The 23555-nt window shown below is 51.3% G+C and overlaps 1 protein-coding gene across 1 annotated transcript; it reads right to left on the bottom strand.

Moving 5' to 3' along the window:
* Positions 1-2497: 2497 nt before the first annotated feature.
* Positions 2498-22965, bottom strand: KDELR2 (KDEL endoplasmic reticulum protein retention receptor 2). The gene is made up of 5 exons (XM_075565421.1): positions 22732-22965; positions 15608-15708; positions 7158-7316; positions 5295-5547; positions 2498-4836 (listed from the first exon to the last, which is right to left on the bottom strand). The coding sequence occupies exons 1-5, from the start codon at positions 22820-22822 to the stop codon at positions 4802-4804; spliced, it is 639 nt and encodes a 212-aa protein (XP_075421536.1). The 5' UTR covers positions 22823-22965; the 3' UTR covers positions 2498-4801.
* Positions 22966-23555: the final 590 nt, after the last annotated feature.

Below are 23555 nucleotides of genomic sequence, written 5' to 3'. Positions count from 1 at the left end.
AAACGGGAACCCACGGAGCTGTACAGTGAAGTTTTACCTTGCAATGTGTTGGTTGCCCCAGCAGAGAAAGGGTTCAAGGTTCAGCCCCACCTACAAATAAATCATGAATGGCCAAGTACAATTGATACACTTCGATTGTAAGCTCTTCGGGGCATGGACTCCTTTCTGGATAACATTTACGTATGAAGAACATATTTCTGTTATGTCTCGTGTTACTGCCATAAAGCGCTATGTACATGGATGTCACTATATAAAGCTATACATGACCTACATTTTCACCCCCACCTTCCCTACAAATGTAAGAACACAAAATGTATGGCTTGCCACTGTATGGGGGGCGCAGTCTCACATGGCAACCTTGAAAGACTAACATTTGTGATTTGGGGGTCCGAAAAATGTAATTTCAATGTAAAAGGAACCGTTTTAATAAGCGAAACTCCATTGGAGCACTGGTACACAAATCAGCAATGCCAACATGTCTGCAGTTTATCGGTTACCGTTTCCTCTCCCACAATTCCATGTGTTACTGACTAAACTGAGGGGCAGATTTGAGTGCTGTTTTATCCCTCTCCTGAGGGAATGTCTAAAATTGCTCATCACACACTGGGTGGTGATGTGCGTGCACCCGAGGCCTTCCTGTGGGGTCGTGCAAGTGCACCTTTCTCCCAATAATACGACTAAGGGCCTGTCCAGGGTGACGCTGAGCGGGCGCTCACGCTCGCCGCGATGAAACACATTGCTGCAATGTGTGTGGCCAGCGTGAGCGAGCACATGCACATACTTACCTGCTTGGCAAGACAACCAGATTTTATTTGGCTGCTCGCTGATGCGTCACGTGAGCGGCTCGCCCAATGAGGGTGAACCAGCTCCATGACGTAATGGCCGCGCCCCCCCCTCGAGCACGCAACCGGCTGGCCAGGAAACACCCAGCGCCTGACGTCACGGCACTTGAGCGGCAGCGAGCGCTCTCCCACCCTGCCCGCAGCCTAAACTGAGGTCTGCTACATCATTAGACCATTCAAGCTTCATCTCATTCTGTCTGCCATGTTTTCTATCCAAGGCAGGATAGTTTTTCAGAGGTACTTTCTCCTATGAAACATCCAAGGAAGCAATGTTTTAAGGGGATTACACCATTAACCTAGCGCACCTTAAAACACAGACTACTGCTATGTATACCGTTTAATACAATGTATTTTCATGATTTGTCTGTCATTTGGCAAATTTATATTCATTATTATTTTAAGAAAGCATTTATATGAAATGCAGTGCAATCCAATGACAGTAAGAATATGCTAGAGACCAACAGATCAAACATTTTCCTAATGGATAACAAAAGTAAATCAGCAGAAAACTAAAGTATTAGGTCTTCACCTAAATACAAGAAGCTGTTAGTTAGAGGTGTTCTGAGATTTCCAGCAACAGCAGCACATGGACAATGGTATTACTAGGTACCACAGCCTTCCACCTGTCTTCTGCACTACACTTCCTTCCATTACCTCCCATCTGGACCAGCTTGACAATATCAAGAAACCAGGTACATTGCCCCTTTAACAAATCCCAATGGAACCACTGTTAATGGAACCGGTTTTACGTCGTTTGAGAATAGGAGCCGTACATACTTGATTTGTATTGCAATGTTTCATAATTGACGAACTACCATACTAACGAGTTCACTAGGTGGACCATGAACTCTGGAATACAATTAACTGGTATTGCCTTAGTGAAACTATCCAAAAACACTTTCTCCAGCAGTTGTGTGTAGAAGGTCCTTGACTATGAAGATACCGATATAATGATTATTCTCAAACCTTTTAGGACAGTAAACCAACGTTATGTTTAGTGCAGAGATCATCATATTTACTTCGCTCTGCTCAACAATATTTTAAACAATTTTAGGTTGGCTTAATCCAGTGATCCTCTTCCCTCCATTAGTTGTTAGAAGAGCTACAGAAGAGAATGAGTTTACTCTGGTCAATAGGAGAGATGAGAAATACTCAATTACATTTTAAGAGGTTTATTGAATGATGACCAAAGTCCTTATTGACCATCAATGGCGCCAATCTCAATTTTTATAGAAAGATCTCTTCTTGAATTTGCAAGCTTGCCTTTAATCCTGGTGTTCATGGTTAAATCTGGTAATTGTTGAATCATTTTACATGACCTGGCCCTATCTTGCAACTGTGCCAGCACATCAAATAACTATTGGCAACAGATTTCACACCTAAATCTCCATTAGCCCAAAAAAGGGTTATTTATCAATTTTAAGGCTGTTTCTACATTTTTTTTGCGGAGCCCTGCAGCCTACCATAGAGGTATCAGACAGCATATAAAGTATGGTATTTACAGGTCAAATGTTAAGGGACACTTCAATTAGCCAAGCACAGAAGGGGTTTTAGCCTTCAGATATTTAGCTTGTGTGTATATGGTGTTGGATTAAAAACCACGCAATGTCTGATAACCAGCAATGTGAATAAAAGATAAAAACACTGAAAAAGTATTGATTCTCTTAAAACATTTATTTGGGCCAGTAAGAGGATAGATCATGCAACATCCCAATATTAATATATAAAAAAAAAATACATGAAATCTTAAGAATGGTAACTGATGCCACCAATTCAGAACCTGGTGTAATAGCCACACATTGTATCAAAATCCTCCAGAAACTGAACACCTGGACGTCAGCTGATCGCTTGTTCAGGATGTCAAAGTTTTTATTGGGAATGACAGTGGTAAATATAGATTACTGCAAGTCACAGAGAATGGGACAATTGGTCTCCCCTGCAATGATGAACACTGTGGCAAATGAGGAACGGATTTTGTTTTAATGTAAAATATCTACAGGATCACTATTAAATTACCAAACGTACCCACTGATCCCAGAGAAAGCCGCAATGCATTGCACGCTGTGCCAGCCCTGAGAACAGCCAACTCAAGGCATCGGTACTGTCCAGGCACGATAAACTACAGAGCAAAGAAACGGCATCTCTGAGCTCGCATTTCTAAGAACCCCTCCGCAATGCGTTGCAGGCCCCACAGGCAGCGAAAGGGTTAATCAAAAGTGTTGATATGTTTAAATGCAATAATAATAAAAAAAAATGATCAAAACATCGAAGGGGAAAAAAAAAAAAATATTGCTCTTTCCCCTCTACTTTCATTCTGGACACAGATTCATTTATTTAATCCTGATGTTTATTCTGTCTTGCTGCGAGAATTTCCTATCAGGGAGTTCAGATTGTCTGTCTGGGGAAATGCAAGATTGTGCGCAAAGACTGGAAACAGGCAGTGCCACTGCGGAAGGTTAGCCCATCAATACATTCCGAACTTGGTCATTCGTAGCCTTACAAATTAATTTATTTATTGGCAAATACAAAATCTTTGTCACAGAAATTACTATTGTGCAGGAACAAGGGAAGGTTTGCAAAGAAACACCTGGGAATTTTTTTTCAAATAAGATCTTCCATCCCGTAAAATATCTAAAAAAAAAAATGTTTCCTTAAATAGACAACTGCCGCAGGATTCCAGAATGGAGACGGTTTGTTTGATAAAAGGCAAAGTCCAAAAATGTCAAGGGTATGGGACTCGAAGCAAGTCTTCTGCCAATTACAAGTGGGGAATCTTGCATTCTGCATTAGCGCCTATACAACAGGTCGCTGTATTCCCCAGCTTTGTTACAACCGTACACACAACCTGTCAACCAGGTTATCACTCCTAACATCCTTGGGTAGAGGGCAATTTAAAGTGAGATTTGTCAATAGATCCGAGAGTGAGACATGCTCCAAACGTGGATTAACCTTACTAAAGACTTTATGGTACAAACACACACTTCTGCTGATGTCACCTTTCAACAAGTCAGACCATCATGATCCCCAACTTTTAGCTGTAACACTTCAGAGATCTGTGCTTGTATTATTTGAAAACGTCAGTGATGTACAACTAGCTATCACAGGCCAATGATTTTTGCTATAAAAATGTCAAAATCTGTACTACAGAATTTTGAATGACATCAAAGCCCACTCTCTGCAGACATTAACAGTGCTCTTTTATTGTACACAGCCACCTTGCTTTATTTTCAAAGAGCTTTCTGGAAAATGTGAACTTTTAAAAAAAAGGGAAAAAGAAAGTAATAAAGAAAAGTTATAAAGGGACTTGACGACTTTCAAGAACCACACTGTGTTAGAACTATTAAAAGCTAAAAACTCAAGGTGATTCTTATTTGAGAAGAATCAAAAATAGGAAAAATGTTTTGTTTTTTTTGGCAAAACAAAAATAAATTATAGTGGAATGACTGCAGAAAAACTGGAGTTAAAACTGATCAACACCACCCAATCAAGGGGCACTAAAAGTAAATCAACAGCTCCTGAAACAGCTAGTAAATGAAAAGTTGAGGGGGGGGGGGGGGGGGTGGGAGGGGAACTAGAACAAATTTGCACTTTATCCTGGTTGTAAACTGCACAAAAATCTCACTTTTACAACTATTGAACTGAAACTGCGTACTGGATTTATCACTATAGTATACGTTTCGTATGTAAAAAATTCTTTATACATAGTCATAAAAAACAGGGAAGGCAAGACGCGGAAATCGAATCAGCTGGTTTCTTGCTGTTGATTAAGCCCCATTGTGGTCGGAGGGGCTAGCAATTCCTCTGGGTTGCTGGCCCCTCCAGCAGCAAAAAGGGGTCGTTCTGTATATAAAAGTAGTGTTTCTGACTCTGCTTCAGGCATCTTGCACCTTTACTCGGGGTAAAGGATCGTTCTGTCCGACCGATGTAGGAGGACGGCCACTGGTCGCAATCTTTGCCAATTACGCCGGCAAACTCAGCTTCTTGCCCTTTAGTACTGCAACGACAAAGAGTTACACAATATATGGGGTTTGTCAAGAATAGGTCACAGAAAGTGAAAAATGACCGTTAATGATTTTACAAATAAAATATCAGAAAGATCGTTCACAATTTTCTGCGCTCCAATTTCCCCCCTACCCAGGCCGGGCATTGGGGGGGGGGGGAATGAGCGAGTAGTCATTTTTTGGCTGGACTTTTTCCAATTACTCTGAAAGCTCACATTTCAGAAATATTTATTTTTGTTAACTGAACCGGGGGTCCCATGGAGTTGATCAATGGTCTGGCCTTCAGGGACCACCCCGGGTCCTCCTGAGCAGATTTTTACACCGGATAAGGACACTTGCCCGGTTGGCACAGAACAGCGGCGGGGTCAAGGCTCGTTCTAGCTGCAACGTCATTCTGTCAGACAAGTGAAGAATACATCTTAATAAGCAGAATACAATGGAAGAGCCTTACCTTTTGTAAAATACAAGTAGAAGAAGTCACAGTAGAGGATGGTCTGCACCACCCCAGCTACTATTGCGATTAGATCAAAGAAGCCCTCAAAAGAGTAACGCCAAATCCAGTTGAAGAGATACAAGGTACGGTACAGGCCCAGGAAGAACAGGTAATGAGTGGTGATTGTCTCTGCTTCACCTGTTTTACTGATCATAAAAAGCTGGGGCAAGATCGCCACAGACTCCAGGTAGATGGAGAAGGTCCATAGGATCTGTAGGGTGGGAGAACAAGTTATTTAAACATAGGTTGTCATTACGGCAGAACTGTATGTTTGGGACCTCACCTGTAAAAAAAAAAAAAAAAAAAACTTGCCATAATATACTTGACTACACTGGGTATTTGTATTTAAATACAGCACACTTGCTCAGTCGTTAGAGAATTAAAAGCAGATTCATCCACAAGGACTGGAATATGTATGGTGTTGTGTTATATGCCAAAATGTGGCTGTATATGCAATATCCCTAGTGGCAAGCAGCCGTATAATGGGTTGATTATATGTAGGAGATATCTCTTCAGGAATCCCCACGGTGGCACCAAACAAGACAAAATGCAGTAACGCTGGAGATTTAAGAGACAGCAAACAGAATTAAATTACAAATAAACAGTACCACTTTACTGTTAAAAGGTCCCTACAGGATGAAAATTAATATGCTGCAAACCAAGACCATTATTTTCATTCTGTAGGTCCCTTTAACACAATTTAAATAAAATTATTACTTATCTGAAGGGCCTGCAAATTGTTAAAGGTACATTTTCTTGTGCAGGTAAAAAAAAAATATTCTTGGTAGTTATTAACCTGGGATTATCTGCTTTTCGCACGTGTTGCATCTATGAAGCTTTACCTTAAATGGGAGGGGAAGATGTTTCACACCTAAATGTTTGCATTGCATCCAGATGAGAAGTCTTAATATACTTCCAATACATGCAGCTTTTCCTTTTCTTTTTTTCTTACATGATTGGAACCAGGGGGCCATTCAAAACTGAACCGTGCTATTTTCAGCACCAGAGACCCCCGGTTCCAGAGATACGAACTGGGGAAGTTACAGGTATTACTTCCAGTTTATTTAAATTGATTTATATGGCCGTCTAATGGGAAGCCTCAACCGATGATTTGGCAGCTTCCTATTGGCTCAAGATTTGGCAGCCAAGTGGTTTCCCACAAGGGAGATGTAAACCCGGTAACTTCAACGGTAAGTGACGTTTGACTCAGGGGGACCCACGGACCTAAAAAGCAGCAGTACCATGACATAAAATGTTAATTTCAGCTCCGGCCCCCCCTGGTTTCCAAGATCCATACCAGTAAGAGTGGTGCCCAGTATTTAAATCCCCAGCATCACACAGGCCCACAGAAAGCTTTGTATTGGCCAGTGTGATGCTTGATATTACCACTATTTTGCACTGTTTTTACCGGTAGGTATCCCAGGAACCAGGGGGTTTCCAAAGCTGAAGAGAATACATTTCAGCTTTGGGGATCCCCTCGCGTAGATGGGTAGATATAATATATGTAAAGCGGGAGCAGTTGCTTTAGAAGTTGCCAAAATCTTGTCAAGTTTTGTGTGTTGCCCACCCTAACGTTCCTCTAACTCCCAATTATAGGCAAGTACATAATGTATGGTGTTTGAAAGGACCAAGAGGGAACCAGAGACCAGACCTGATTGTGAGCAATGTGACTGTATGAACACAGTACCATTTTACTGGAGTAATCATCACCCAAGTAGAAGGAGCTGCGGCTGGAACGGTGCAGCCAGTCACACCGTAACTTGGGGACGAGGGGGGGTATCCCCAGCTAGAAATGCACCTTTAAAAAAAAAACGGACAAACCTCTAGAGGGGAGAAATCGTGATTCACAAGGACGGACAATCCACCAACAGGAACTACAAGGAACTCCACTCGGAACGTGTCATGGTTGCCATCGTAGGTAGCCTTGAATTTCATGTATATCAGGTAGACTGTTGCATAGGAGCATGCGATATAGATCACCTGAAATAATAAATAGTGCAGGATTTAAAGCCGCAATCCTCCAGAAACGTATACAAGTTTCACTCATGTCAGCATCTTGAACACTGCGCATGTCCAGCCCCCACCACCCCCCCAATAAGAAAAAATACCACCACCAAAAGATTTCCTTAATTTAGTTTCTGAGGTTACCCTCATAACCTGTAATATTTCTAATGCTTATAATCCCCTGAATAGAGCATCACATTTTAAAATTAAAAAACAGTATTTGAAAGGGCAAGAAGATCCAACGTCAAATTATCTAATACAAAATGGCGGGAGACTGCTGCGTTAACGTCTGTGTACATATTGTCTTTTTGTTCCGATTTATCGTGTGCAGCATTCAGCAAAGGATGGAGTATTTCCATGGGATGCTACGAAAGAAAACAACCAGTAGCCAACTAGAACATTTGCAGAAGATGGAAACGGTATTTACCCGTAAAGTTGTTTATTGTGATAGCCAAGTTCATCAAGTAACTGCAGATTTCTACTCCTGAGTTTATTGCAAAATACTCAAGAGCCCATCTAACAGGATGAGACCGGTACCCCAACACCATACAGTATCCCATCAGCTGTAATCTACTGCATTCAACCCAGTGCCCAGCTAAGCTTGGGCCATATACAGAACCAGCTGTACCACTTAAAAACATTCACCCTCATTTTAAATTTGGCCTCTACATTATGAAGCATGGTGGGGGGGGGAGGGGGGCGGTAGGTAGGTTCACAATACATTTTTACCCATTACAGAAAAGAAAACATGAATGCTAAAAAAACAAAAATCATACTAATTTCAGGGGATGGGAAAAAAAACAAACTTAAATTTAAGGAAAAGGTAGGAAAAGGCTCAATTATCTAAGAAATGTTATGTTCCTCTAGGTCAGGCCTGCACAACATGCGGCCCGCGATGAATCCGGCCGGGAGACAAAGTAATTAATTAAAAAAAAAAAAAAGTTTAAAAAAATGGCGCCGATTCCTTGCGGTCCCGGCGCGCATGCGCAGCGCCCGCTCCCCCCCCCCCCCACTCGCAACGTGGGATGGAGAGGAATCCTCTGCAGCCGCTCCCCCCCCTGCTCCCAACGTGGGGCGGAGGGGGAAGCAACACGCAGCTCCTCTGCAGCCGCTCCCCCCCCTGCTCCCAACGTGGGGCGGAGGGGAAAGCAACACGCAGCTCCTCTGCAGCCGCTCCCCCCCCTGCTCCCAACGTGGGGCGGAGGGGGAAGCAACACGCAGCTCCTCTGCAGCCGCTCCCCCCCCTGCTCCCAACGTGGGGCAGAGGGGAAAGCAACACGCAGCTCCTCTGCAGCCGCTCCCCCCCCTGCTCCCAACGTGGGGCGGAGGGGGAAGCAACACGCAGCTCCTCTGCAGCCGCTCCCCCCCCCTGCTCCCAACGTGGGGCGGAGGGGAAAGCAACACGCAGCTCCTCTGCAGCCGCTCCCCCCCCTGCTCCCAACGTGGGGCGGAGGGGGAAGCAACACGCAGCTCCTCTGCGGGCCCGCTCCCCCCCCCTGCTCCCAACGTGGGGCGGAGGGGGAAGCAACACGCAGCTCCTCTGCAGCCGCTCCCCCCCCTGCTCCCAACGTGGGGCGGAGGGGAAAGCAACACGCAGCTCCTCTGCAGCCGCTCCCCCCCCCTGCTCCCAACGTGGGGCGGAGGGGGAAGCAACACGCAGCTCCTCTGCAGCCGCTCCCCCCCCTGCTCCCAACGTGGGGCGGAGGGGGAAGCAACACGCAGCTCCTCTGCAGCCGCTCCCCCCCCTTGCTCCCAACGTGGGGCGGAGGGGAAAGCAACACGCAGCTCCTCTGCAGCCGCTCCCCCCCCTGCTCCCAACGTGGGGCGGAGGGGGAAGCAACACGCAGCTCCTCTGCGGGCCCGCTCCCCCCCCCTGCTCCCAACGTGGGGCGGAGGGGGAAGCAACACGCAGCTCCTCTGCAGCCGCTCCCCCCCCTGCTCCCAACGTGGGGCGGAGGGGAAAGCAACACGCAGCTCCTCTGCAGCCGCTCCCCCCCCCTGCTCCCAACGTGGGGCGGAGGGGGAAGCAACACGCAGCTCCTCTGCAGCCGCTCCCCCCCCCTGCTCCCAACGTGGGGCGGAGGGGGAAGCAACACGCAGCTCCTCTGCAGCCGCTCCCCCCCCCTGCTCCCAACGTGGGGCGGAGGGGAAAGCAACACGCAGCTCCTCTGCAGCCGCTCCCCCCCCTGCTCCCAACGTGGGGCGGAGGGGGAAGCAACACGCAGCTCCTCTGCGGGCCCGCTCCCCCCCCCCCTGCTCCCAACGTGGGGCGGAGGGGGAAGCAACACGCAGCTCCTCTGCAGCCGCTCCCCCCCCCCTGCTCCCAACGTGGGGCGGAGGGGAAAGCAACACGCAGCTCCTCTGCAGCCGCTCCCCCCCCCTGCTCCCAACGTGGGGCGGAGGGGGAAGCAACACGCAGCTCCTCTGCAGCCGCTCCCCCCCCTGCTCCCAACGTGGGGCGGAGGGGGAAGCAACACGCAGCTCCTCTGCAGCCGCTCCCCCCCCTTGCTCCCAACGTGGGGCGGAGGGGAAAGCAACACGCAGCTCCTCTGCAGCCGCTCCCCCCCCTGCTCCCAACGTGGGGCGGAGGGGGAAGCAACACGCAGCTCCTCTGCGGGCCCGCTCCCCCCCCCTGCTCCCAACGTGGGGCGGAGGGGGAAGCAACACGCAGCTCCTCTGCAGCCGCTCCCCCCCCCCTGCTCCCAACGTGGGGCGGAGGGGAAAGCAACACGCAGCTCCTCTGCAGCCGCTCCCCCCCCCTGCTCCCAACGTGGGGCGGAGGGGGAAGCAACACGCAGCTCCTCTGCAGCCGCTCCCCCCCCTGCTCCCAACGTGGGGCGGAGGGGGAAGCAACACGCAGCTCCTCTGCAGCCGCTCCCCCCCCTTGCTCCCAACGTGGGGCGGAGGGGAAAGCAACACGCAGCTCCTCTGCAGCCGCTCCCCCCCCTGCTCCCAACGTGGGGCGGAGGGGGAAGCAACACGCAGCTCCTCTGCGGGCCCGCTCCCCCCCCCTGCTCCCAACGTGGGGCGGAGGGGGAAGCAACACGCAGCTCCTCTGCAGCCGCTCCCCCCCCTGCTCCCAACGTGGGGCGGAGGGGAAAGCAACACGCAGCTCCTCTGCAGCCGCTCCCCCCCCCTGCTCCCAACGTGGGGCGGAGGGGGAAGCAACACGCAGCTCCTCTGCAGCCGCTCCCCCCCCTGCTCCCAACGTGGGGCGGAGGGGGAAGCAACACGCAGCTCCTCTGCAGCCGCTCCCCCCCCCTGCTCCCAACGTGGGGCGGAGGGGAAAGCAACACGCAGCTCCTCTGCAGCCGCTCCCCCCCCTGCTCCCAACGTGGGGCGGAGGGGGAAGCAACACGCAGCTCCTCTGCGGGCCCGCTCCCCCCCCCCCTGCTCCCAACGTGGGGCGGAGGGGGAAGCAACACGCAGCTCCTCTGCAGCCGCTCCCCCCCCCCTGCTCCCAACGAGGGGCGGAGGGGGAAGCAACACGCAGCTCCTCTGCAGCCGCTCCCCCCCCCTGCTCCCAACGAGGGGCGGAGGGGAAAGCAACACGCAGCTCCTCTGCAGCCGCTCCCCCCCCTGCTCCCAACGTGGGGCGGAGGGGAAAGCAACACGCAGCTCCTCTGCGGGCCCGCTCCCCCCCCCCCTGCTCCCAACGTGGGGCGGAGGGGAAAGCAACACGCAGCTCCTCTGCAGCCGCTCCCCCCCCTGCTCCCAACGTGGGGCGGAGGGGGAAGCAACACGCAGCTCCTCTGCGGGCCCGCTCCCCCCCCCTGCTCCCAACGTGGGGCGGAGGGGGAAGCAACACGCAGCTCCTCTGCAGCCGCTCCCCCCCCTGCTCCCAACGTGGGGCGGAGGGGGAAGCAACACGCAGCTCCTCTGCGGGCCCGCTCCCCCCCCCCTGCTCCCAACGTGGGGCGGAGGGGAAAGCAACACGCAGCTCCTCTGCAGCCGCTCCCCCCCCCTGCTCCCAACGTGGGGCGGAGGGGAAAGCAACACGCAGCTCCTCTGCAGCCGCTCCCCCCCCTGCTCCCAACGTGGGGCGGAGGGGGAAGCAACACGCAGCTCCTCTGCGGGCCCGCTCCCCCCCCCCCTGCTCCCAACGTGGGGCGGAGGGGGAAGCAACACGCAGCTCCTCTGCAGCCGCTCCCCCCCCTGCTCCCAACGTGGGGCGGAGGGGGAAGCAACACGCAGCTCCTCTGCAGCCGCTCCCCCCCCTGCTCCCAACGTGGGGCGGAGGGGGAAGCAACACGCAGCTCCTCTGCGGGCCCGCTCCCCCCCCCCTGCTCCCAACGTGGGGCGGAGGGGAAAGCAACACGCAGCTCCTCTGCAGCCGCTCCCCCCCCCTGCTCCCAACGTGGGGCGGAGGGGAAAGCAACACGCAGCTCCTCTGCAGCCGCTCCCCCCCCTGCTCCCAACGTGGGGCGGAGGGGGAAGCAACACGCAGCTCCTCTGCGGGCCCGCTCCCCCCCCCCTGCTCCCAACGTGGGGCGGAGGGGAAAGCAACACGCAGCTCCTCTGCAGCCGCTCCCCCCCCTGCTCCCAACGTGGGGCGGAGGGGGAAGCAACACGCAGCTCCTCTGCGGGCCCGCTCCCCCCCCCTGCTCCCAACGTGGGGCGGAGGGGGAAGCAACACGCAGCTCCTCTGCAGCCGCTCCCCCCCCTGCTCCCAACGTGGGGCGGAGGGGGAAGCAACACGCAGCTCCTCTGCGGGCCCGCTCCCCCCCCCCTGCTCCCAACGTGGGGCGGAGGGGAAAGCAACACGCAGCTCCTCTGCAGCCGCTCCCCCCCCCTGCTCCCAACGTGGGGCGGAGGGGAAAGCAACACGCAGCTCCTCTGCAGCCGCTCCCCCCCCTGCTCCCAACGTGGGGCGGAGGGGGAAGCAACACGCAGCTCCTCTGCGGGCCCGCTCCCCCCCCCCCTGCTCCCAACGTGGGGCGGAGGGGGAAGCAACACGCAGCTCCTCTGCAGCCGCTCCCCCCCCTGCTCCCAACGTGGGGCGGAGGGGAAAGCAACACGCAGCTCCTCTGCAGCCGCTCCCCCCCCTGCTCCCAACGTGGGGCGGAGGGGGAAGCAACACGCAGCTCCTCTGCGGGCCCGCTCCCCCCCCCCTGCTCCCAACGTGGGGCGGAAGGGGGAAGCAACACGCAGCTCCTCTGCGGGCCCGCTCCCCCCCCTGCTCCCAACGTGGGGCGGAGGGGGAAGCAACACGCAGCTCCTCTGCAGGCCCGCTCCCCCCCCCCTGCTCCCAACGTGGGGCGGAGGGGGAAGTAATAATTAATAAGTATTTCAGCTCCTCCTGCGGCCTGCTTCTCACCGCGGCCAGCTTCCCGCGTCCCCCACGAGCTCACCTCCCGTGCCCTCCTCCCCCCAGCCCCCGCCCTCAAGCCCACCTCCCATCCCGGCAGCTGCCGCAGGGATATCGGGGGCAGGAGGGGAAAGCGTCCGGCGGCAACCTGCACCCACCCGGTCAAGGTAAGTCACTGTCTCCCACCCACCCACCGTTAGTCACTGTCTCCCACCCACCCACCCACCGTTAGTCACTGTCTCCCACCCACCCACCGTTAGTCACTGTCTCCCACCCACCGTAAGTCACTGTCTCCCACCCACCCACCGTTAGTCACTGTCAACCGTTAGTCACTGTCTCCCACCCACCCACCGTTAGTCACTGTCTCCCACCCACCCACCGTTAGTCACTGTCTCCCACCCACCCACCGTTAGTCACTGTCTCCCACCCACCGTTAGTCACTGTCTCCCACCCACCGTTAGTCACTGTCTCCCACCCACCCAGTCACTGTCTCCCACCCACCCAGTCACTGTCTCCCACCCACCCAGTCACTGTCTCCCACCCACCCAGTCACTGTCTCCCACCCACCCAGTCACTGTCTCCCACCCACCCAGTCACTGTCTCCCACCCACCCACCGTCATTCACCCAAGGGGGGAGAGTGATGTGAGGTGCAAGGGGAGAGAGTGATGTGAGGTGCAAGGGGAGAGAGTGATGTGAGCTGCAAGGGGGGGGAGAGTGATGTGAGCTGCAAGGGGGGGGGAGAGTGATGTGAGCTGCAAGGGGGGGGGAGAGTGATGTGAGCTGCAAGGGGGGGGAGAGTGATGTGAGCTGCAAGGGGGGGGAGAGTGATGTGAGCTGCAAGGGGGGGGAGAGTGATGTGAGCTGCAAGGGGGGGGAGAGTGATGTGAGCTGCAAGGGGGGGGAGAGTGATGTGAGCTGCAAGGGGGGGGAGAGTGATGTGAGCTGCAAGGGGGGGAGAGTGATGTGAGCTGCAAGGGGGGGAGAGTGATGTGAGCTGCAAGGGGGGAGAGTGATGTGAGCTGCAAGGGGGGAGAGTGATGTGAGCTGCAAGGGGGGAGAGTGATGTGAGCTGCAAGGGGGGAGAGTGATGTGAGCTGCAAGGGGGGAGAGTGATGTGAGCTGCAAGGGGGGAGAGTGATGTGAGCTGCAAGGGGGGAGAGTGATGTGAACTGCAAGGGGGGAGAGTGATGTGAGCTGCAAGGGGGGAGAGTGATGTGAGCTGCAAGGGGGGAGAGTGATGTGAGCTGCAAGGGGGGAGAGTGATGTGAGCTGCAAGGGGGGAGAGTGATGTGAGCTGCAAGGGGGGAGAGTGATGTGAGCTGCAAGGGGGGAGAGTGATGTGAGCTGCAAGGGGGGAGAGTGATGTGAGCTGCAAGGGGGGAGAGTGATGTGAGCTGCAAGGGGGGAGAGTGATGTGAGCTGCAAGGGGGGAGAGTGATGTGAGCTGCAAGGGGGGAGAGTGATGTGAGCTGCAAGGGGGGAGAGTGATGTGAGCTGCAAGGGGGGGAGAGTGATGTGAGCTGCAAGGGGGGGAGAGTGATGAGCTGCAAGGGGGGGAGAGTGATGTGAGCTGCAAGGGGGGGAGAGTGATGTGAGCTGCAAGGGGGGGAGAGTGATGTGAGCTGCAAGGGGGGAGAGGGATGTGAGCTGCAAGCGGGGAGAGGGATGTGAGCTGCAAGCGGGGAGAGGGATGTGAGCTGCAAGGGGGGAGAGGGATGTGAGCTGTAAGGAGGGAGAGGGATGTGAGCTGCAAGGGGGAGAGGGATGTGAGCTGCAAGGGGGAGAGGGATGTGAGCTGCAAGGGGGAAAGGGATGTGAGCTGCAAGGGGGAAAGGGATGTGAAGTGCAGGGGGGGTGGGATGTGTGTGGTGTGCAGGGGGGTATTGTGTGTTTGATGTGGAGGGGGGGTATTGTGTGTGGGTGAGGGGAAGAGATGGGGGTATGAGAGATAGATGGGGAGTATCGCAAAGGTTGATAGTGTTGGGTTCTGGGGGAGATATGAGGTTGATGATGAAGGGTGCTGGGGGAGATATGAGGATGATGATGAGGGGTGCTGGGGGAGATATGATGATGATGATAGGTGCTGGAGGAGAGATGATGATGATGATGATTTTACCCGTGCGGCCCAATTTTTTTTTCCGTGGAGCAGTTCGGCCCTTCGCACTTTACGAGTTGTGCAGGCCTGCTCTAGGTGGTCCTCGCTTATCCGCCGGAACGCATCCGGCAAACCGCCGTCGGATAACAGACCGTCGGATTGCGGGTCCCATGTTAATCCGCGTTGGATAAGCGGCGCCGACGTCGTATAATGCATCCAACAGACTGCTTAACGCGGTGTCGGATAACCCGTTTGACGGAAAATGGACCGTCGGATACCGAGGATCACCTGTACTGTGACAGAGCTGGAATTTAAATGGAAGAAAGACACTTCTGTATCAACTTTCAACCAGTATAACCGCTCAATAAAAGGTCTATTGAAAAGCGAAAGATAAACTATAGTCACAGAATTATTTTTCAATTCTGTGCAAGTGCAAATTTTAGAAGTGACAGAAGTTTAACTGTCGGGTCCATTTCTCACATCGTTGTGCTATCCGGGACCTACAAATTATTACTTTGAAGACACTCACTAGATGAGAACATCTAATTCCTATCCAGTAACAACGAGACTTGTATGTTAATGTCCCTAATGAAGGTCAACAAGATAAAAAGGATTGGGATGATGCCATAAATTATTACCCGTTTGTTGAAGTTCAACCTTTTTAATGGACCTAGAAGATCCTACATGATCGTTCTTCAGACAACTGTACACGAGCACTTCTCTGGGACAGAATAGATATTTGCATTCTGCACCACAGCCTACCTGATTCTTTAGACATATATAAAAATAAGATGCCATCTCTGCTCAAACATTTGCCAACTCTTGCATGGAAATGTAACCGTGAAGACTTGCTGGTACGGTACCTTCATAGATGAGTTGTAGAATGAAATGTACGCTGTGAGGAGGTCCAGGTAGCGGGTGGTGAACACCATTGCAAAGAGCAGCTGACTCTTCCCAGAAATTCCTGCAAACAGACAGACACGAGCAATAAGATGCTGCAACAATAACTGGACAAACAAGGACATTCACACTTGCACTGAACTCGCTCATGTCATGGAGACACTAGCCTTTGAATGCAGGGAGACCGGAAGCACTTGGGCTATTGATGCCCGATTTCCGGTATGCGAGTCCAGACGTTGGGCAGCGATAGACCTTCCTTCTCGTGCCAGAGCCACAGGTACTATACAAGGCCCCTTGTTTGTACTGCACCCTTCTCCTGCTCGTAGGGCACCATGGATGTGAGGGGAAGTGGATGATACTCCACTCCCATTGCACCCACACAATTTCCTAAAAAGACTAGCATGGGCTCCCTCGATGTACCCAAGCAATGCCAGGTGCTTATGTGCATTTCTGCCTCAACACGGTGATAAACTGTTGCCTATTCTAGTTCCACTCCCATGTTCGAAAGGATTTCTCTTCTTTACATTTCCTATTATCCTGAGCACCCGTCATGAAATGATCACCTTCTAGTTTCATGCTCATGTACTGACTTTAAAGCAGCTGGGGGGAAAAGGTGCACTCACCCGACTCTTGCTCAAATGCCTCGGGTGCATGCCCGTCGCCGGCGAGATCAATATCAAAGTCGGATGTCCTGCAGTAGTAGGGAAAAAAATCGGCACTGCAGGGGGCTTTTTCAAAGGGGAAAAATCATTTCATGGACGATGTTTCCGACCTTTGGCCGAGTTACGGACCGAAACGTCGCCCATTAAATGATTTTTCACTTTTGAAACCGCCCTCTGCAGTGTCGCTTCTTCCTTCTACCGCAGGACATCCGACTGAAATGGACTTAAAAGTAGAAACCCGTCCCTGCTGTGGGGGTTACCATGGTAACCTATAGACGCACAGGGCTCTGGGAAGAGCACCATTTTCCCCTCCAAGACTTTCATATTACAAACGCTTACATCTCCTGAAGGGAGCACCGCATTTTACAAATAAAAAAACAGCGTTGAAAAGGGCAATTAAAAAAAAAAAACAATGCAAAAAAGGCACTCGTCTCGGACTGCAGCTTTTATTTTGTCTTGGTGCAAGCGACATGCTCTACTTCTCTCTCCCCTTCTATGCAGAAATAAAGGCCAGTTGTGCGCACATTTCCTAGGTCCAACTGTATGCAGAATTCCAACTCCATCAATTGGGCGTTAAAAGCCAATTAAAAACACATACCCAACTGCAATGGCCCCAAGCTGAATAAAACCATTAATACAACTATTATAAATGGCAGGTCGTTAAGCATCCTGAAGAATGAAACCCAAGAGAGATTATTTTTTGTTAAACGTACGTATTGTTGGTAACTGTCATGGTAAGTAATGACACGATGGTATACTATGCATCAACTACATGTAAACTGCCCTTTTGAAATATTTAAAACAGAAGATAAAAATTCCCTGCAGCAAAGCACCTTCATGCAATTCTGCAAACACTGTACAGGCATACCCCGCATTAACGTACACAATGGGTGCAGAGCATGTATGTAAAGTGAAAATGTACTTAAAGTGAAGCACCACCTTTTTCCCACTTATCGATGAATGTACTGTACTGAAATTGTCAGATACGGGCATAACTGATGTAAATAACGCATGTGTAGCAGTCTCTATAGTCTCCCCGCTTGCGCACAGCTTCGGTACAGGTAGGGAGCCGGTATTGCTGTTCAGGACGTGCTGACAGGCGCATGCGTGAGCTGCCGTTTGCCTATTGGGCGATTATGTCCTTACTCACGAGTGTACTTAGAGTGAGTGTCCTTAAACTGGGGTATGCCTGTATTCTACATTCACTTAACTCAGGGCCACATATATATATATATATATTAAAAAAAAAATTCCACTAATTCACCTTACAAATGTTCTTTGCAAATATGCAATATAATGTAGTGCTCAAACCTGGAGGGAGTCTCATAGCAACTCAGGCCAGCGCTCAGTTATGGATTGGTGACAAGTTAGTGATCCATTAACTGCAAAGGATGTTTTCATGAAATCAAAAAGCAGGACAGCGAAGTTACAGTATAAAGCAAAACTCCAGCACAAGGAAAGACACCTGAGAACATAACGAAGCCCCTTTATAATTGGGTCAGATAGGATTCCCAATTCATTTACATGACTGCCTGTGGGGCAAACATGGTATTGGATATTAGCTTTTAAAGCAGCAATCCCCTGTAATTAGCCTCCCCCTTATTTATTTTATAGGGTTGGAACTGGGCGTCCTCCTGAGCGGAACCGCACTATTTTAAGCTGGGGACGCCCGTGATTCATGAGAAACTTAGCAGTTAAATTACTGGAATTTAAATTGCTGTCCAATAGGAAGCAGCAACAGATGATGTTGCTGCTTCCTATTTGCCAGCCATTTTGTTTCCCCAGGAGAAAGATCTAAATCTGGTAAATTCACGAGTAAGTAGCTTGTGAACCAAGGGGCCCACAGAGATGAAAATAGTGGGGTTCAGCACGGGCTCCCAGCATGCAGAGGGACCGCTCTGGGCCTGAAGAACCTATCGTACATTAACATGAATTCTACACCACAGAATTTTGTTTTACAATTGGGAACTGCAGACAGGAGAATGGTTACTAAAGCCTGATGGCGATTATACCATCACTGCAGAGGGATAGAACTTCTGCTTGCACAAAGATGGTAAAATGACCCGCACACACCTCAAGCACAGCGTAAAGCTGGACCTGGGAGGCAAGCTCAAGTGTAAATACATGGGCATATTGGGAGTATACGGCCCCATTCACACAGCGCACTTCGCGACACTGTGTGCGCGATGTGTGATCATCCCCAGCAGTTCGAATAATCCGACATAGGGCAACATGCGGAGAGCGGGGGGCGTTCGAGAGGGGGCTGTGTCACAGGCATTGTAAAATCACAGAAACATAACATAATATTGTGTGTGGAGCAGGGAGTATCTGGTTAATTTCAGCAGCCAGTGCATTGATTGGCTGCTGAAATTGACGTCACGCTGCTGCAGCCGAAGATCAGTTACAAAAGACTCCCGCGACTGCAGTAGCGTTGTCGCTGTACTTTGCAGCCAATGGTAGTTTCAATACTGAACACAACCATTGGCCGCCAAGAGTCTGTGACGAATGCGCGTGCGTGAACACGTCACGAAGTGCGCTGTGTGAAAGGGGCCTAAGAAAAGCAGACATTGATAAGGAAGCGATACCACTATACTGATTATCACCATCACTAAACCACCAAGCAGATCTAATGGCAAACAATTAAACATGTATATCCCAGGAGAAAGGAAGCAGACGTAGATTTACAAAAAGACTGACGCTAGAATGAGTCAAACTTTAGGGTGGAGATTAAGGCCACGCTCATGGTGGGGGCGTTGCTGTGTGCGCGCGCACTTTCGGGACACTTACCTGATTTGCTATTGCAATTCCTCAAGTGACCGCGGCGCTGCGCGCGTCGACCCTGCTGCATTTTGCCGAGACAAGTCAATTTGCGATTTCAGGCTGCAGTCGCGTGACGTCAGCTGATTCAGCCAATGAGGGCGAACCAGCTTTGTGACGCGTTCGCCACGCCCCCAATCGCCTCCCCAATCTCCTGCAGCTTAGTGCATACATCGTGGGGGCTGCAGGAGTGCACGCACGGTAGCGAGCGCCCGCGCTGCCATGAGCTTGGCCTAAATGTTGCAAGCAAGCAAAAACAAATAAGAAAGCATGTGCAAACTGCGCTGAAAGTGTTTCAGATGCATGGAACAGCCTCCCTGTAGAAATGGTTGCAGCAAATTTGGAAAAAGGATGAAACAATCAAATCAAACTGAACACCAAGCTGTGATAACGTGATACAAGGAATAATGCAAGTTGGTTCTAAATTAGTTTTTTAAAAAAAGTGAAATCTCTTATGTGACCCCCTGAACATGTCACTGGAATTACTTCACTTGGTCCTAGGAGGCAGTCTAACAGTGCAAAGATTGGGTGCAGGGCTAACTTTAAATGTATGGTATGCCAGGTGCCCAGTATTGAACCAGACTGTCCTGTATTTGGACTCTGTCCAGTAAAAAAAAATTAGAGGTAACACTGGACATGTATGTGTATACCGGTATTACCTCTCTGGACATAGTGACCTGACCGGCTTGGGGGGCCGCGGGATTTCCCAGAGCAGGGAGGGAGCAGGGCTGTTGCTAATGGGCTGGGCAGTTTCTGCCATCCCGATTGGCTGCTGCTGGGTAATGTAGCCAATCAGGAGGAGTTGTCAGGATCCTGAGGGTGGGGCCAAAGAGAGGAGGAAAACAGCACAATGGGATGAGCGGAGAGAGGTGTGTGTCTCTCTTGAGCACGTGTGTGCGCGCGTCTTGCACTTTTCACCTTGTGTCCAATATTTTTGGAAAAGACACCTGGCAACCCAATTGGTATGTCTGCTAAAAGCCAAACAAACATTAGCATTGCAGCGACTCGGTTGATAAAATGTGCAAGGAGGTCAGGCCTGGGGTGATATAGGTATTGTATTTCCATTCATAATCAGTTCTGTCAACTTCGGCAATTTATGCATCCCAATAATTTATTAGAGCGGTTAAAGAACATGACTTGTTACAATACCTCACTAAAACTCTTACATTTTACAGTATACTTCCAAACCTATAGTACAAGGAAATAGTAAAAATCACTGGTATTACAACTAAGAATCTGTAATGGCAATGCAGTTATTTTAACACCAAAAACAGATGAACTCAGTCACTACTGAGGTCTTACAACAGTAAAGAACTGCACATCACTCCAGTTCAAAAAATAACATGTTATGGTATTTAAATATGTTCAACCAGTCACGTTAGGTCAGACTAATAGTTAGTTTAAAACTTTTAACTTCTAGATCATTTTAAGAATTCAGATATACTTCTACAAATTGAAAAAGGTTTTTATTTCACCAATTTTGTAACAAACCTTATTTCCCTGCAGCTACAGAGGTGGTGAGCAGATTGAAGATGTGTACAGATCACAGACAACCATTTAACCAATCTGGTGCTTAGTGATGTGGCTTCAAATAGCAATCCCCTCTACTAGCCCAACCCTGCTGCATGAATTACTAAAAAAAAGCACCACTTTCAGAGCGGATTTTCTGCAGCTGGGAGAGGGTGCGGGGTGGGATTTCCGCTTTCAGAACATTAAAATACAGCCGAGAAGTGCCGATGTCTGCAGCTTTGAAAGGGTTAATGGCAGACTTGTAAATAAGGGGATCTGATGGATTATGGCCTCACCACGCCTTGCAGCCGGCTGCCACGTCAGAGCCATACAGATAGTTCAATCCTGTCAGAGCCTATCCAAACACTGATTCATTCATTTCAAAGCTCCTGGAGATCAGACTCCATGCATCTGATCAGCATGCCCAGCACCAGTATACACCGCCCAGGGGCCCGCACACCGCATGAACCCTCCTATGCCACAAGCTCTGATGATGTCTACACATCCTGGAACAATCTAGGCTTTGTAAGGAGAGGACTGCAGACCTGCACTGCCATGTATTATTTCCTGCAGCAAAGCACCTTCATGCAATTCTGCAAACACCATCAATATTATAACCACCAGCAGCTGTAATCTGTTATAATACAGTCAGTATGCACTTGTCAGCTTCCTTAAAAGAAAGGACCTAAAAGCTGCTGAAAGCAATTTTAAACGTCAATGATCCTACAAGTGCTTTACTATCTTTTGACACTTGACGGTTTAACCCAACCACTTGATTCTCCTCCTCCCCCCCCCTGAAACAAATAATCAGAATCAGGTTGAATGTGCAGAATAACAGTCTCTGTGCTGCAAGGGGTTTCACAGAGAAATCCCATAACAGTGCAAAAACCTCTGAAGTTAAATACAGTAGTTGCACGCTTTAGGGGGAATATATATATTTAGCACCAATAAACAAATGGTACCAGATCTAATACTGAAGTGTATGTGTGACTTAAATAATACCCAACTACATTCTGTGGTCCTTCTGAAAGGAGTGTACAGACGGCAAGTATTATCAAATGGTGCAGGTTACAGACAAATATACTGTATAACAGGAAGGCTACCATAGAGCAGTGTTTCCCAACGCCAGTCATCAGGGAACCCCAACAGGTCAGGTCTTAAGGATATCCCTGCTCCAACACACACACACACACACACACACACACACACACACACACACACACACACACACACACACACACACACACACACACACACACACACACACACACACACACACACACACACACACACACACACACACACACACACACACACACACACACACACACTCTCAATCTAAATGAAAGAGATAGAGAGACTCACAATAATAGTGTGTCTTATGTACCCAGATATACAGCATACTGGGTAGAGTGAAGAAAATGTTAGAGTCCAATAAGTGACACCTGATGAAGATCTCTTAGCGCCCGAAACGTAAAGTGTCACTCAGTGTGCGAACTCTTCTCTCTGGGTTCCTGGCTGGGTGATTACAATCTCCCTGCACACAAGCCCCCAGTGCGCCCCCCACCCCCACAGGCCCCCCCGGTGTATGTCCCCTGCTGCATACAGACCCCCTCTGTAACTCCTCTCCTCCCCCCCCCTGCGTCTGTGTGTCCCGCTGCAAACAGGCACTCCCGGTGTCCCCCCCTTGCTGCACACAGGCCCCCCCCGGTGTGACCCCCCCCACTGCACACAGGCACTCCTGGTGTCCCCCCCTTGCTGCACACAGCCCCCCCCGGTGTGTCCCCCACTGCACACAGGCACTCCCGGTGTCCCCACTTGCTGCACACAGGCACTCCCGGTGTCCCCACTTGCTGCACACAGGTACTCCCGGTGTCCCCACTTGCTGCACACAGCCCCCCCCCCCCCCCCCCGGTGTCCCCCCTTGCTGCACACAGGGTGTCCCCACTTGCTGCACACAGGTACTCCCGGTGTCCCCACTTGCTGCACACAGCCCCCCCCCGGTGTCCCCCCTTGCTGCACACAGGGTGTCCCCCCTTGCTGCACACAGGGCGCCCCCCGTTGTCCCCCCTTGCTGCACACAGCCCCCCAGTAGTTACCGGCGCATGATCTGCTCTTCCAGATCTTAAGCAGCAGGATGATGATGGCCGCCAGGTGGGACAGGTCCCCGGTGAGCCTGAACACGTTCATGACTGTGTGGCAGGAGAATAAACCGGTCACTCGCTGTAGACCCGGAGAGGGGAAAGGGAAGCGGTGTCCGGGGGAACTGAAAATGGCGAGTGCCGAGCGACGTGGCCCGGGGACGTGGCCTAACCGCGCGCAGTGTACGCCGGGAAAACGGAGAGCGCAGCCTGAGTGACGCGCCACACAGGCCCCGCCCCTTAAGACCTCCCCTTAAAGACACAGATGCAACATGGGCAGGACACAGCCTCACTCACAGGTATGGTCTGAGGTGCGGGTTTCACCCAGCTAATCCAACCATGTGTGCCGACAAACTAATCCAAATAGCGGTGCCGCCAAAATAATCCAACCAGTTGTGCCACCAAACTAATCCAACCTGCCACGCGACAAAATAATCCACTGCGCCACCATGATAACCTAACCAGCCACGCCGCCAAGCTAACCCAACCCGCCGCGCAGCCAACCCACCGCGCAGCCAACCCAGCACGACGCGCAGCCAACCCAGCACGTCGCGCAGCCAACCCACCGCGCAGCCAAACTAACACAACCCGCCATACAGCCAATCCAACTCGCCACGCAGCCAACCCAGCCCACCGAGCAGCCAAGCTAACCCAACCCACCACGCAGCCAACCCAGCCCACCGAGCAGCCAAGCTAACCCAACCCACCACGCAGCCAACCCAGCCCACCGAGCAGCCAAGCTAACACGCCGCCAAGTTAATGCAACCCTCCTTCCCGCCAAG

Source organism: Ascaphus truei, chromosome 11, assembly GCF_040206685.1.
Source record: "Ascaphus truei isolate aAscTru1 chromosome 11, aAscTru1.hap1, whole genome shotgun sequence".
NCBI lineage: Eukaryota > Metazoa > Chordata > Amphibia > Anura > Ascaphidae > Ascaphus > Ascaphus truei.
The sequence above is the reverse complement of the archived record's forward strand: the minus strand, read 5'-3'. Positions and strand labels throughout refer to the sequence as shown.